The sequence below is a fragment of the Puntigrus tetrazona genome, unplaced genomic scaffold, assembly GCF_018831695.1.
Source record: "Puntigrus tetrazona isolate hp1 unplaced genomic scaffold, ASM1883169v1 S000000116, whole genome shotgun sequence".
Taxonomy (NCBI): Eukaryota; Metazoa; Chordata; class Actinopteri; order Cypriniformes; family Cyprinidae; genus Puntigrus; species Puntigrus tetrazona.
In genome coordinates, this window is record NW_025047793.1 from 1,204,610 (window position 1) to 1,221,116 (window position 16,507).

Consider the following 16,507-nt stretch of genomic DNA (forward strand, 5'->3'; position numbering starts at 1 on the left):
TATGGACAGGATTTCTAGGCGCAGCCGGGGGCCGGAGGGGGTCTGGTTTGGTGACCACAGAATAGCTTCTCTGCTTTTTGCTGATGATGTTGTTCTGTTGGCTACATCTGGCCAAGACCTACAGTGTGCGCTGGGCGGTTTGCAGCTGAGTGTGAAGCGGCTGGGATGAGAATCAGCACCTCCAAGTCTGAGGCCATGGTCCTCAGTCGGACAAGGGTGGCTTGCCCCCTTCAGGTTGGTGGGGAGCTCCTGCCCCAGGTGGAGGAGTTTAAGTATCTTGGGGTCTTGTTCACGAGTGAGGGAAGGATGGAACGAGAGATCGACAGACGGATCGGTGCAGCTTCTGCAGTAATGCGGTCGCTGTACTGGTCTGTCATGGTGAAGAAGGAGCTGAGCCGCAAGGCGAGCTCTCGATTTACCGTCGATCTTCGTTCCTACTCTCACCTATGGTCATGAGCTTTGGGTCATGACCGAAAGGATGAGATCTCGGATACAAGCGGCCGAAATGAGTTTCTCCGTAGGGGTGGCTGGGCGCCCCTTAGAGATAGGGTGAGGAGTTCAGTCACCGGGAGGAGCTCGGAGTAGACCCGCTGCTCCTCCACATCGAGAGAGGCCAGCTGAGGTGGCTCGGGCATCTGTTCCGGATGCCTCCAGGACGCCTCCCAAGGGAGGTGTTCCGGGCATGTCCCACCGGGAGGAGGCCCCGGGGAAGACCTAGGACACGCTGGAGGGACTATGTCTCTCGGGCTGCTGGGAGCGCCTCGGTGTTCCCCGGAAGAGCTGGAGGAAGTGTCTGGGGAGAGGGAGTCTGGGCGTCCCTGCTTAGACTGTTGCCTCCCGCGACCCGGCCCCGGATAAGCGGAAGAAGAAGAAGAAGAAGAAGAAGACATTACTGAATACAAGTATTAATTTTTTTTTTAAAAAAGGAAGAAAGTACCGACCCCAAACCTTTTAGCAGTAGTGTATTCTTACAAAAGATTTCTAATAAATTATGTTTTTTTCATTATTATTCATCAAAGAATCCTAAATAAATATCATGGATTGCCAAAAAAATAAAAATAATAATAATAATAAATAAATAAAATAAGCAATTGTATCCAATATTGATAATATATAAATTAATCAATAAATAAAAGTAACAGCTAATGAAGATTCAGCTTTTCAACACAAACCTTATTTTAAATTGCAGTAATGTTTCACAGTATTAATGTATTTTTGATTAAATGCAGCTTTGATGAGCAGAAGAAACTTCTTTCTCTGTTTCTCTGTGTGTGTGTACTATATATATATATATATATTGATGAAAGATTACAAAGACAAACATTAATAACTTTAAAATGAATTGCACTAAGGAATCGTGATCCAATAGACCCAGAATCATGTAGAAAGAAAGTTAATCAGGTTAAACGTGTTTTTGTGAGTTCTGTTTAGGTGTTTTATGTTGCAAGTCTCATATGCTCTGTTAAACACCGCTTCATGTGACCTGCATCTTACTGTAAACTGATATCATTTTAAATCTAGGCGTATCCAGGTGCTGATGCTGAGATCAAGCGTGAAGATGAAGGATATGAAGAGACTGATGGAGAGAGGAGCTGATGGCCAGCGTCTCCAGGGCGGGATGTGGGCGTGTGGCCCGTATTTAGATCTGAATCTGTCTCTTTAGAGCGAGGTAAATAAGCTCTGAATTCATGCTGCTAAATATCCGTGGCAAATTGTCAGGTTTAAGCGGTGGTTAGCATCCAGAACGCACATAATTAGAGGAAATGCTTTACGCAGTAAGACTCGTTTCTCCTCTGAACAAGCCGTACAGAAACTCAGTTCCTTGAAGTGTTTGCTGTTATTCTTCATGCTTAAGTTCTTTCGCACAGAGCACCTTTCAGGCTGCGTGAAGGAACCTCTTTGAACCCTACATGAAGTAACCATGACAACACACATCCAATCATAAAGTGCCTTCCTGATCGCCTCATAGGAGCTTTTTAACTTTATATCTTCAAATGATGCCTGCAAACCATTTTACTTTAATAATCTGATTTATTTCATATAGAAACAGTAAGACTGAAGTGTTTCTGTGATTCAGCTGTTTGGAGGGAACATGTTCTTTGATGAAGGAATACAAAGACAAAGTGTTTTTCTTCATAATAATGATAAATCAGCCTAATCTCTATTTTCAAAGTAAATAGATTCAGTTATGATTTCATGATATATGATGAAATAATACAAAATTAGTGGATGCAGATGTAGAAGTTGTGTTGTTTTACATGCTGTATTTATAAGTGTTTTCTTGTAAATAAGGGACACCTGGGCTTTTTGTTTGTTTGTTTGTTTGTTTATTTTTAAAATCTATTCATAGATGCAAAAGCTGAAAATAGTGTCGCAAAAATGAATTTATTATAAAATTACTTTACAATTGTTTTGCAGTTGCAGCTTTATACAGAAAACAATAGCATCATTATTCAGCTCATTTGATGGTGTCTTATGTATTTGAATTTATTTTAAATCTGATTTAAAGACACTATTATTATTTAAGGCAAGCCTAAAAAAGACATATCACCGTTTTTCCAGTTGAATGATTACATTACTAATTTCCCCAGTATTTTCCATGTCTTTCACTTTGTCAAACTAAGGTGGATATCCAGAATATGCCTGAGAGGAAAGGGTTAAAATATGGATCGCGATTGACTGACAGACAAAGTGTAATAAAATAAACATTTAAGGTGCATTTCAGACTTTACAGTAGTCACCAGTGCATGAAAAAAAACTATGTTTTTGCTTGTTAGTGCTTTGACAAAACCAATAAAGCAGTTAGGTACAAAACGTGACCGGTCTGCGAGCTGAAGTCTGGACTTAAAACTGACCCTGGGTGAACATGCAGAAGTGTGAAAAGCGCATCGGGAGCCTAGCCTTGGCAGGAGCCGGTGGCCCGGTGTTTCCTCCCACAAGGGGCGTCGTGAACGGCGGCCGTGAAACCCGACACCCGGCGCTCGCCGCAGCTGCTCTCCAAGCTGCTATTTAAAAAAGGAAAAAGGATGAAACTTCCACTCCTGACTCCTCTAACCCCCCAAGCACCAAACATCCAGTAGCCGCTGTAGCCGTTGCCAACCCGGCATAAATGCCTACAGCGCCCGGGCAGGACCGGACAGAATCGCCCGCGGATTATTCCCGTCGCTCCACGGGAGGGATTTATGGTGGTGTCGCGCAGCAGACCGGTGGGAGATCGCGCTCATTCCGCACCACGGTTTATCCGATGCATGAGACGACGGCTCGCGCTCTCGGGCAGCGACGCGGTCACGCAGATTAACGGATCAGGATTTTGACTGCCGGGACAAATGAATACAAATGAATTTAGCGACCCGAAGGAGAGTCCGCAGAACCTCTCGTCTGGTGGCAAAGTAAGTTTGAGTTTTACCTCGTCTCAGGTACCACCGCCTCCGCTCGCCGGTAACACCGGGACAAAGAGCGCTTGGTGGCCGGGTGTTTGCGCAGGGCGCGCGGGTCTGTGTGTGTTGGTGCCGGGTGAATGGGCGCTTGTTCGAGCGCGCCGCTCTACCTGTGTAGCTTGGCCGGCGTTCAGAACCGAACAGAAACAGATCTTTAACTGAAAGGGTCCAGGTGTACCAGCAGAGATGAGCGAGAGCCAGGTCTTTACCGTCGTTACGCGCGGGCGGCATAGGTTTCTGGAGAGGCGCAGGAACTCCAAGGTCAGTTTAATACAAGCCTTTTGCGCGCAGGCATGGAGCATATGGTCTTGACTTCTCTGTGGATCAGGTCTTTGGGTTCATTTCTAACTATAGTGAGGGGCCGCACACGTTGGAAGCGTCCCCGGTGTTTCCTTTTTTCTTTTCTGTAAATAAGGATGCCAACTGTCCCGACTCGAATCGAATCGGTTCCTTTATGATTCCTTTTCACATTAATGCATTTTAGTTCATTGTTCTTCAGTGACATTATTTCAGATTTAAAATACAAAACATGACTTTTTATTTTAGTGTCGCATGCATTTCGATGTTTTTCACTTGGCCTGTATATTGAAATAAACAGAAAACCTACCTGATAACATTTAGTTAATGCATTCATTTAAAAAACATAAGCAATTTCAGCAAAATCTATCATGCATTTGTCGTCTCATGCCTTGTAACAATCACTCATTGTTTTGAGTCTAACAGTGTTTGCGATTCATTCTAATTAATTCAGCGGCCGCTTCAATAGATTCGAGGGTCTTTGATTCACTGAAACGAACCGATTCGTAGCCTGTGATTCGCCGAATCGGACTGCGCTGGTCAGGTTAGGGTTAGGTTATGGATTTAGGTTGATTCAAGGATATGTATAGCGGCAGTAAAGTCTGCTGTGGACGTCTTCTGTTTCTGGTTTTTTTAGCACTAGGAAGAGAGCGCACTAGGTACTTGACTGTTGAGTTGCCTATTCAGGGCGCTCGTGGAAGCATGGGATTCTTGGATGGTTTTTCGGACACCTCGGTTCAAAATAGACTCACTGTGCTCGTGTGTATTAGCCTCTGATCATCAGAGTGACTCTAAACAAACAGGACTTCCGTTCTTCACACCCACAGCCGGGGACGCGGCGAGAACGAACGAACGAACGAACGAACGAATGAATGAATGAATGGACTCGTTCAGGTCTTAGAATAGCTGACAGGACAGCTAGTAATGAAATGTAAACAGAGAATCAAATAGGGGTCCGGGATCGTTCCCGTTTGTAACGTTCCAGGAAGGTTTAACGTGACGTTAGTCTACATTATAGAACGTTTGCCAGTAGTTATATATATATGTGTGTGTGTGTGTGTGTGTGTGTGTGTGTGTGTGTGTGTGTGTGTGTGTGTGTGTGTGTGTGTGTGTGTGTGTGTGTGTGTGTGTGTGTGTGTGTGTGTGTGTGTGTGTGTGTGTGTGTGTGTGTGTGTGTGTGTGTGTGTGTGTGTGTGTGTGTGTGTGTTTGTGTGTGTGTGTGTAAAAGAGAGGGAGAGTCATTGCGTGTTTATTTGTGTAATTTTAAATACCATTCTGACATACAATGATGATGATATCTACCCAAATGGTGCAGAAAAGCTACATAAAGGCTCTTAAAATGAATGAATGAAAAACGAAACCAGGGTTAAAGGCCACGAGTCAGTCTTGGACAACTTCCAGCAAACTTGAACATGAAACAGAATCTGTAGTGCGGTGATGCTTTTCAAGTATTCCGCTGATGTGCCTCCCTTCCGCTCCAAGATCTAGTCCCTGAGGTGCGCAGTGATATTCCGCTCAGTAGCCGGTGAACAGGTGTTTCGTGTCATATCTGTGTCTGGTATTTTTGCGCCGCTGAAACGCTGAATTAAGCGATTAACTATCCGTTTCATAATTATTTGTGCGGTTCCTCTGCTTAAGCGCATCTTGTGCGGTCTCTACGGCTGCTCGTTTGTTTTCTGGCGGCACTGATGTCTCCCGTGAGCCGCCGGTAACCGGATCCCTCGCGCTCCCGCCTCTGTCCGCCAGGGCGCGCGCTACCCAGCACCAGCTCACTACCTGACAGGGAATATAATAATGTAGGAGCATCTGTGCGAGAAATAGAGAGCACTCTTTTCCTACGTATGTACATAAACAGGTTCAGATTCGAACACAGACAGTATTTTGCCCCTAAATGTCAGCGTGAAGTGGTGTTGTGGAGCACGGCTCAGGTTCTTCCTCATCAATGTCCGTCACTGTGTGCCGAACGGAAGGAATTTTCCACTCCCCTATTACTGAAGCAAGCGAGGGAAAGAGAAGGGTTGTTGTATGCAAGCTTTTTAGTCGTCTGTGTACATAGGTGTGTGTTAGTGTGTGAGTTTACACGTTTGTGTGTTCATGTGGTTGCTACCATTCAGAAAATTCCACTCACTAAATAACTTGAGTAAAATAACTCACTAAAGGCCTGGAAGAGGGAAACCCGAGAGCAAATACACCTTTTACTTCAATGCAACAGACTACTAACAGTCTTATATAATAATCTTACATAAACTAATTCTAATGAGTATTTATTTTATTAGATAGTTTTTCCGTTTGGCGTCTCCTGATGGAGGTTTGGTCTGATTTGACTTGACCTCTGTGGTCAGTTTGTTAACCTAAAAAACCTTTAATCTCACAATTTTGACTTTTTTTACTCACAGTCTATATGGAAACGTCGCAGGAAATAAAGTCGGAATTCTAAGATTTAAACATATATATATTTGACTTTTTTTCTGCCCAAATAAACGGAAAAGTCATTTTGAGATATAATTAAATGTCAGAATTGCGAGTGACCTTTTTATACCCTGTTTTTATCCCACGCCGGCATTTGCTTTCTCCTCTAAATGGGCTTTGGCTATTGGACTATAACTTGAGTTAGTGGATATTTTAGCGCCGCTAAATGACGTAAATCTGTCAGCTCAGATTAGCATGTTTTCTCATGCAACAGGTTTTCATGCAACATTTCCCTCAAAAAAAGTTATTGCAATATACAAATATTCAGCGGCACAGTGTTTGTGAGACTCAAGAGATGCTTGACACACACACGAGTCATTTTCTTCAGCACACACACAATAGAAAGAGCACATTCAGCTGCACACACACACACACACACACACACACACACACAGTTTCTCACTCGTCTGTTTGCGGTGGCTTACTAACTGTGAGGTCAGACTGGCCGGTGTTTCTGCCGCTCTGATTGGCTGAGACACTCTGCGGCGAGACGCTTCACTTCCTGACTCAGGTACGGGATCCTGGGGGAGTCTAGGACCGTGTGTGTGTGTGTGTGTGTGTGTGATAGATAAAAAGAGTGTGTGTTTTGTGGTCAGCAGGTAATGTTTAAAGCAGCTGTCGGGCGAAGGCTCTCACACAAACATGTACGCAGACACGGTGGGGGTTTAGAGCGCCGTCTATCCTGCCAATCATAATTGAAATCCTTCCCCTGCGAGTCACTTCCTCTTTCATGTGCCTGTGAAATCAGGGTTAGGGTTCAAAGGTCAAAGTTCATCAGGGTCAGTCTGGCAAAAAAAACTACATCTGAGGTTCCTTTGTGGTACCGTCACACATAAAGTGTAACAGTTTTGACTGAAGTATAAGAGGAGTTTGCTGATATTAAGAGGGGTTTAAGGTCAGTTTTAGATATTTGTGTAGATTATTTTATAAATTACCTTTGCCTTCATGTGGGACTTAAAATAAATGATTTCATCACTTCATCAAAATAATGTTTCATATTCTTCACTACCAGACATCATTTTGGAATAATTATGTTTTTCTGCTTGCTAAAGCTGCATTTATTTGATCAAAAATACCATAAAATCAATAATATTGCAAAATAGTATTACCTTTTAAAATGACTGTTTTTAATTTAAAGATAATTTAAAATATAATTTATTTCTGTGCTGCAAAACTGAATTTTCAACATCAGTACTCCAGTCCTCAGTGTCACATCAGTAGCTGCTTATTCATTTTCAGGCTCTTAGACAGCATTTATTTCAAACATGAATATTTTGTAGTATTCTAAACATCTTTACTGTCATTTCTGATGTTATAAATGCATGTTTGTTGAATAGAATATTAGTTTATTTCTAAAATACTTTGAATGGTGTGGCTAGATTCAGAGTAGCATCTAAAATGATGAATGAAAATGTTATGATGATTTATTGACTATTTATTAGTTATTAGCTATACTATTTAAATAAATAATGTTTATTGCATCATTAACACGTTAAATGATTTTGAACTGTGGGAAATCATTTTTATATCGTCCACATTGTGCCACAGCTATTAAGCTCCGCACTAAATGTATGCAGTTGTGTCCATGTTTTGACCATTTTCCAAAAGAAAGGAAAGAAAGCGAAAACACGCACAATGTTTTCATTCACTATAAACATGGAAATACATTTAACTGGCCAGCGTCATCCATCGGTTTGATGGTTTGCTCCGCTCGCTCCAGAAAGATGGTGCTGCCAGTAAAACTTTCCACTAGTTTGGGTCAAAGCCAGTGCAAGAAGCCTGAAATGTGTACCTCCATTGTAATGATGATGTTTTGACAAGTGGCTTCTGTTATGTAAAGGTCTGATTCAACATTTAACCCTGCTAGCCGCAAAAATAGTGGAAATTCAAATGAGTAACTTTGCCTTTCTCTGTGTGTCTCTAGGAGAGCTCTTCTTCTGTCTATTCTACTTTACTGTACTTCTTTTGGATTCACCCAAGTACTCTTTGAAGGTAAGATATGAAACGTTTGCCTGCGTCTGTGTGTTTTTTTAGTGGAAATGGTCGATTTTTGAGGCCGCTGAATTATTGCACAATACTGAAGTTTCATGTTCTTGCACTTTCCGCTAAGTTTGGAAAGTTTTACAACGTTACACTTTAAACCCTGATTCATGAAACTCAAACACCCTTTCTCACATACGTATGACTTTCCTTACCCGACTTTTACCTTTTTCCAAGGTCCAGCTATAACCCCTTTTACATGAATGAGTGTGTGTGTGTGTGTGAGTGTGTGTGTGTGTGTGTGTGTGTGAGTGTGTGTGTGTGTGTGTGTGTGTGTGTGTGTGTGTGTGTGTGTGTGTGTGTGTGTGTGTGTGTGTGTGTGTGTGTGTGTGTGTGTGTGTGTGTGTGTGTGTGTGTGTGTGTGTGTGTGTGTGTGTGTGTGTGTGTGTGTGTGTGTGTGAGTGTGTGTGTGTGTGTGTGTGTGTGTGTGTGTGTGTGTGTGTGTGTGTGTGTGTGTGTGTGTGTGTGTGTGTGTGTGTGTGTGTGTGTGTGTGTGTGTGTGTGTGTGTGTGTGTGTGTGTGTGTGTGTGTGTGTGTGTGTGTGTGTGTGTGTGTGTGTGTGTGTGTGTGTGTGTGTGTGTGTGTGTGTGTGTGTGTGTGTGTGTGTGTGTGTGTGTGTGTGTGTGTGTGTGTGTGTGAGTGTGTGTGAGTGCATGTCTGTTTTATAGAAAAAATGAGCTCATGTTCCCACTTGACTGCTGAGTCATGCTGTTCTCTAGACTGTAACACACATATGAAAAGGCCTGGGAATAAAGTTATGATAAATGTACTAAATCAACCAAAGATCACAGGCATTGAGATCCGTTCACATGATAGCCACTACAGTGTACTGAGTTCATCAGTTGGCTTAGCCTGTAAAATAAAATAAAATAAAATAAAATAAATGTATATTATATATAAATTCAGTACATTTATTTTATCATCTTTTTTTTGAGTGCCCAACAACTCTTAGTTTTTTATTGTGCATATCACAGTGCATTTTGAGATTGCCTAATAATTATGCTGCATTCTATGACTGCATTAAACACATTTTAAGGAAGCATCACACATCCTTCACAGACATATCTCAGAATGCATTGTGACAGTCTTTCATCCATTGGTTTGATTATAAATATCCTGATATAAGCAATGAATTAAATCACTCTGTTTAAACTCATTCAAATCAGATAGATTAGTCGAGTCTTCTTGGAAATAAACAATGTGCATTCTGCCATCTTTTAGCTAGTCGCCTTAGCTGTAAATGCCCTACAAATAATGTTTTGACAACACTGATTAGCTGAAGACTACACACTAACATGCAGCACTGAGAGTCCTTCACGCTTTTGTTGACCATTGATTCATGATATTGACGTGAAACACAAACACACGTTTTTCTACTCAATCAAATGCATCATTCAGACAGACTCTATTGTGTGAATGAAGTAGTTTCTGCTGCTTGGCTCTGACCTGGCCTCGTGAAGCCAAACGCTGACCCAAGTGAAACACACATACAAGTTCACTGTGATAAGTTCACTAAATTTCCTTGTCAATAGCCAGTTTTTAGCACTAGAGTTCTGGCATCAGACACAGATGTGCAGCTGTTAACTCGTTGCTTCGTTTTAGCCTCAGAGGATGTTTCCCTGCTGGAATTTAACACACATGGCACAAAACTGAATTAGCGCATTAAAATGATGTAATGTGGAGTCATGGATCTCCTCAAGATGCCATGAAATCAAAATGAAAGTTTTATGGCTGTAATGCGTTCATCTGTGCTAGTCATCTAGTCATCATACATATATATATATGTGTGTGTGTGTGTGTGTGTGTGTCTGTGTGTGTGTGTGTGTCTGTGTGTGTGTGTGTGTGTGTGTGTGTGTGTGTGTGTGTGTGTGTGTGTGTGTGTGTGTGTGTGTGTGTGTGTGTGTGTGTGTGTGTGTGTGTCTGTGTGTGTGTGTGTGTGTGTGTGTGTGTGTGTGTGTGTGTGTGTGTGTGTGTGTGTGTGTGTGTGTGTGTGTGTGTGTGTGTGTGTGTGTGTGTGTGTGTGTGTGTGTGTGTGTGTGTGTGTGTGTGTGTGTGTGTCTGTGTGTGTGTGTCTGTGTGTGTGTGAGTGTGTGTGTGTGTCTGTGTGTGTGTGAGTGTGTGTGTGTGTCTGTGTCTGTGTGTGTGTCTGTGTGTGTGTGTCTGTGTGTGTGTGTGTCTGTGTGTGTGTGTGTGTGTGTGTGTGTGTGTTTGTGTGTGTTGTATTGTATTTATGTATGTTTGTGTGTAATTATGTATATACACGTGTGTTTATTAATATATATTTTGTTCCTTTACAGTATATGCATATTAGTACTGTCAATTAATCACAGTCTACTGTATATATTTATGTATATATAAATGCACATGAATGTATGTATTTAAAAAAATACTGTTTATATATTAAATATATTTATATACAATATAAATTGAGTATAAATATACGCATGTAAATATTTTCAACGTGTATACTGTATGTGTGTATTTATATATACATAATAAATATACACAGTATACATATATATTATGTTTAATAGTTTACAACGATTAACTGTTTGACAACACTAATATAAATATAATGTAAAGAAACAAATAAAATATATTGATGAATATATACACGTTATTTGTGTGTGTGTGTTTTTTTTGTCACACCATAGGACACAGTCCAGGTAATTTGTCAACTAACCCATTTATTCATGTACATTTAATATATATATATATATATATATATACTTTTATATTTCTGTGCATTTTATTTGTGAGTAAAATTATATATTAATGGTTATTTTCTTTTTTCATTGATCATATTGTGATCATAATGTGGAAGTGTATATATGTGTATTGAGGAGTGTTTTTCTTTCTGCTTTGTTGTAGATGTGGACGTGTTGCAGCGGTTGGCTCTGCGTGCTGAGCTCGGTTCTCGTGCCGTTCCCGCTGGCGTCATCTCCCTCCGCTCTGGAGTCATCCTCACCACACGGGCACGCGTTACCACGGCGACGCGCTCCGTCTTCCCTCCAGAACTCTTCTGGAACTGCACTATCGTCCTGAGCGTCCGATCTCACCGCTTAAACTCAGCATTTCTCTTCTCCGTCCTGTCCGGGAAACGGATTCAGCTCGGGCTGGAAGTTTCGCCCGGCAAGCTAACTCTTCACGCCGGCCCCGGGAACGCCGCGGTCTTTCCATACAACCTCCACGACGGGCGCTGGCATCATCTGGCCTTCGTTTTAAACGGCCAGTCAGTGACCCTACACCCTCCCTGCTCGGAGAGCGATGGCGGAGTTACGCAGAAACTCCCTGTACTTCCCGAGCGCCTGAACCCTCGCGGGACCTTCCGCTTGGGCGGCACCAGCGCTCTGCTTCCGGGTGCGGTGCCCTTCGAGGGCGCGGTTTGCCAGTTTGACGTGGTGCCCTCGGCACAAGCGCAGCAGAACTACTGCAGCGCCATCCGCAGGCAGTGCAGAGAAAATGACACCTACAGGCCAGCGCCTCCCGCTCTACTTCCTCTCCCGTCCCGTCAAGCCCCACCACTATTGGCCCACACCTTACCACCTAATCGCACTTTCACTTTCACTCCCACTAATTTCCTTTGGACATCCATAAACGGCGCAGGAGGGTCTTCTGCAGTGAGAACGAGCGACGGTGTACGCCCTAAACCCACGTCTACCACACCTCCACCCCTTTCCTTGACGCAAACGGGACTTGAAGCTCCTTTATCTTGGGGAAATTTAAATTCTGTCACCCCCAAACCTACTCTCAGGACACCCAAAAGCCCCAAGCCGACTGCCTCGAAGCCTGGAGCGGTCTGGCTTACCCCTACGAAACCAGCTGGATCCAAACCCACTCCAAGAAAAACGTCTCCAAAGCTTAGTGCAACTAAACCTTCCGGACCAAAGCCCACAATTGCTCGACCCACTTCTACTAAACCTGGAAGTTCAAAAACGACTGTTCCCAAGCCTACGCCGCCGAAACCTTCCAAACCAGCAGCTACAAAGCCCACGGTCAAGAAACCAACTCTTGGGCCAAAGCCCACTAAGAGCAACCCAACGAAGAACTTTTCTACTGGTGCTCAACCTGTCAATCCTCACAAGAGACACAATGGCAAACCGTTATCCGGCCCAGAACCGACCTCCCCTAAAAGACCCTCGCCAACCAACAAAAAGCCACCCAAAACCAGCACCCAGCGCTCAATCCCATTCCCGAAATCCACTGCGGCCCCAAACCCTACACCCAAAAAAATCCCACCGACACCCAAATCCTTTCCGTTCACCACCGCCTCGCCAAACAAACCAGCTAAAACTCTGGAAACCCCCAAAAACAAGGCAAAAACACCTGTCACGCCAAGCACTCCAAGGTTCTCCGTCCAATCTGTGACTCTCCCGGATTTCAATGATTTCCAGAGCTTTGAGGCCGAGCCCACATACTTTTCGCTTTTGGTTGGACCGCCGGGGCAAAAAGGAGATCCCGGGAAAACGGTAAGAGAGCTGCATCGTTTGTGTCTGTTGCTAGTTTGTGGCTAAAATTGGGCACGTGAGCAGATAAATGCGTGAAATGGCAGCCTCAAGCCACTGAGAAGTACCAGTATTTACATGGAAACCTACAGAAAGTAGCCAGAAAGACATGCTAAGTTTAAAGAAAAACGTCAGACGTACTTAGAGGCTTTTGCATCTGAACTCTTCAAATGGAAATTTAATTCTTTGTAAATGTCTAAAAGCACAAACATCAGGTTTTACTGAACAAGTAAACATTTATGCTGGTAAAAATCTAAATATATATATAATTGCTGGATTTATATTGATTTAGACTGCTTACAAGAATGTAGTGGATCAGATGCTCCTTAAAGGATGTAAACGGCTCAATATTGCTTGTGTAAGCATTTATTGTTCTCTCACGTTAGAGTTTTCTGGAAAGCCGTTGATCGATGTGCTTTTAAAGCTGGGTCAAAGGTCAGTGGAAGCAGTGAACGCTTTGTCAGTCGGCCAGACACTAACACAGAACTTGACAAGAAGGGAAACTCGTTCCATCCACAGAAAATTAATCACGGGCTTTCAATCAGATCAATCAGAAACCTCATTGTTTAAAAGGCAGAATTTCAAAAGCAAAAGCAAGTGAGTTATTACAAGTCCTGTTAAATGCTAGTTAAAGCCCTGAAGATGCATAAAGTGCCCTTATTATGGCTTATTATGGTTTTGGGAATCTCCAGCTACATGCACAAGGACAAAATACTCCTTAATGTTTTACTTTATTTGTTCAATGACTCCCAAAACTAATTTTTCCGAACTCCTCTGGAGATTGGTTGAGTTCATTTAAAGCTGTGTTTGTGAGTTTTTATGCTCCAGAAGCGACACCTAGTGGCAAAGAATGAATTTCCATTTTCATTTAGACCGATGCGAAAACACCAACAAAGTGGGGGGACAATATGCTAATGTTTCATGTTGACACTAAACAGCCCAAGATTGGTTTTGAAAACGACTCGTTACTAAGATTAAAAGATGACTCTACTGAGAGACAATAACTTTATACACCTTTAAGACTTTGCAGGATGTTTTCATACACACAGCAAGAACGCTCAAAAATACATAATAATAGAGGCATTTTAACAACGATGTTCAAAGTTAGCGGTGACCTCAGACTCAGACTTTCTAGAGGGCTTTTTCCAAAATAGCTGACTAAACCTGACAAAACAGCCCACATGTTGAACAGTGACCCATTTTAGCCTGTGTCTGTTTATGTCTGCACATCTCTGCGGTTCCCTTTGTGTAATTCGGTGCGACTCCCAGGTGTGTGTGTGTGTGTGTGTGTGTGAGTAGCACCCAAGAAAACGTTCTCTGTCATTACCGCAGGATAATTACCCAGAAGCCCCGTCATCCTCCATAAAGACACATTCAGCAGGTGCTTGACTAAACGGCGTGTCTCTGGATCACACGTGCACACGCGCTCTCAGTCTGCAATTATTCACCGCCCCGAGCTGCAGTACACCGTTTACTTCAAGATAATGAGCTGTAGCCACTATCTTTAGTGTTACTTAAATATATAATAACCCCAAAAAGCACTTTTTAGCGTCAGGCAGAGCTTCCTAAATACTGTGCAGTGTGTGCTTTTAACTGCCTGCTCGTCTTTAAAATGAGCACGAAACAGGGTCAGCTAGTAGTAAGCTACTGCAGCCACTTTATTTTAGTATTATTTGTATTTTATTGTGTGTTTTAATAATATTACATGTAATTTTTAGTTATGCAATGTTTAGTCATTTTGTTTATGTATTGTGCTTTTGAAAATATTTGTGTATATTATTTAATATACTTTTTTCATGTAATAACATTTTTATTTTAATGTAAATTAGAAGTTTTGTTTGTAAATTTAGCTTTTTTACAATTTAAGTGTAATATATTTTTAGGTATACTTTTTGGTGTAATGTTAATTTTTTGTGTAATATTAATATTTTATTTGTTATTTAATATTTAGATTTATACATTTTTCCCTATTACTGTTTAGGATTTGCTTATTTTTAGTTTCATTAAAACTCCCAGTTAATTGTTGTTATTGTTGTTTTTATATTACTATTTAAATCTCAGTTTTAGTTTATTTATCAGTAATTTTAGTGATTTAACTTTAAACCTATTTAACTAGTTGCAAAGGCAACATTTAATTTAGTTTGCCCTCATTTTGTCATTTTATTTACATTTTTTCAGTTAATAAAAATGTTTCTAAAGTTTTAGTTAACAATACTAACCCTGATGTGTTGCATGTTGCATTTTTCAGCTAAGTATTAAGATTTTATTTCTTTCGTTTTAAATTAAATCCACTTAGTTTTAATAAGCGTTTAAAAAGGCAAAGACATTTAATAGTTTTAGTTAACCCTTGTATCTTGCATGATTCATTTAGTATCTTTAATCCAAAAGTATTCTAACATTTGTCAGTTAAGTAAGAAGTCAAGGGAAAAGATCAAGAGTATTATTTCAGATTGACTGTAAATGAAAAGTGCATTGCTTCGTGAGATGCAGTGAAGTGGTAGGTCATTTGTGTCATACAGCAAACTCCAGCAGCACAGTTTGAAGGCAGCGTTGCATGATGGGAGTATCAGGACGGGGTCGTGTGTACATGTATGTGGGTGAGAAAGCCCCATCCCCCCCGCCGCCATCAACAGAGCTCTGAGATTCTTACCATAAACACACAGCGGCTCGCTCACACACTCGTCTTCTCAATGAAGGCTTTCATCCTGCGCTGGGGGTGAAGGACAGAAAGCCCAACTGATCCTCGCTCTCGTCAGCTACACCGATGTGTGTGTGTGTGTGTGTGTGTGTGTGTGTGTGTGTGTGTGTGTGTGTGTGTGTGTGTGTGTGTGTGTGTGTGTGTGTGTGTGTGTGTGTGTGTGTGTGTGTGTGTGTGTACGCCTGAGTCAAAGAGCTGCCACAAATGACCGGATAACCATGATATTTTTAGACATTTTGATGATATTTGATATGTAAAGTATGTTTATGCTCTGAAATGGCTTAAAAGGGTGTGCTCGAATCTCTTTTTTTGTTGGCAAGAAAAATACCATTTTAAATGTTTTCTACAAAAAAACGAAAATACAGAAAAAACTAAGTCAGCAAGAAATAGCATTAATAACGTATTTTACTTTGTTCATTTTATTATATAAAATGTTACGAAGACAAATAATTTTTACTAATAATATATTTTAGATAGATATAGATTTTATATAGGTAATTTATTAAAAAGTATCATTTAATAAACATTTGATTAATATGCATAATATAAATATAGATTTATATAAATAATATATACATAATAAATAAATAAATGTATATTTATGAGATATAGTTCATCAATAGTTTTGTATAATGCAAATTTTATAAATTTTTATTTTTAAATAATTAACATAATTCATAAAGTAATAGTTTATAAATGTAAATTTTTGTAAAATGCTTTGTGAATGTTTAACAAATAAATGATATGAATAAGTTAAATATTATAAATATATAAATAAAAATATTCATTAATAAATGATTCACAAAATACTTTATAAAGTTTTATATTTAATAAAATATTTATTTAATATTTTAATATTTATTTTAATATTATTACTTTTTTATTGTTGTTTTTATTTTAGAAATCTCAAGTATTTGACTAAATAATTGATTGTGTACTTACCTTAATAAGTACAGAATCAATTATTTCGTATGTTCTTGTCTTCGTGCTCCGCAGCCCTGAAGGATTGTGGGATTGGTACATACCTTCAAAGCTACAGAAAAGGAGCACAGGGACCTTTT

General features: G+C 40.8%; 1 protein-coding gene across 1 annotated transcript in view; it reads left to right on the top strand.

Annotated features, from left to right (window-relative positions):
- Nucleotides 1-3,252: 3,252 nt before the first annotated feature.
- Nucleotides 3,253-16,507, top strand: part of col27a1a (collagen, type XXVII, alpha 1a) — a 55,729-nt gene continuing 42,474 nt past the window's right edge. The window contains exons 1-3 of the mRNA XM_043229944.1: nucleotides 3,253-3,389; nucleotides 8,128-8,195; nucleotides 11,115-12,712. Coding sequence (XP_043085879.1) covers nucleotides 3,337-3,389; nucleotides 8,128-8,195; nucleotides 11,115-12,712 — 1,719 coding nt within the window. The 5' untranslated portion in view covers nucleotides 3,253-3,336. The remainder of the gene's footprint in view (nucleotides 3,390-8,127; nucleotides 8,196-11,114; nucleotides 12,713-16,507) is intronic.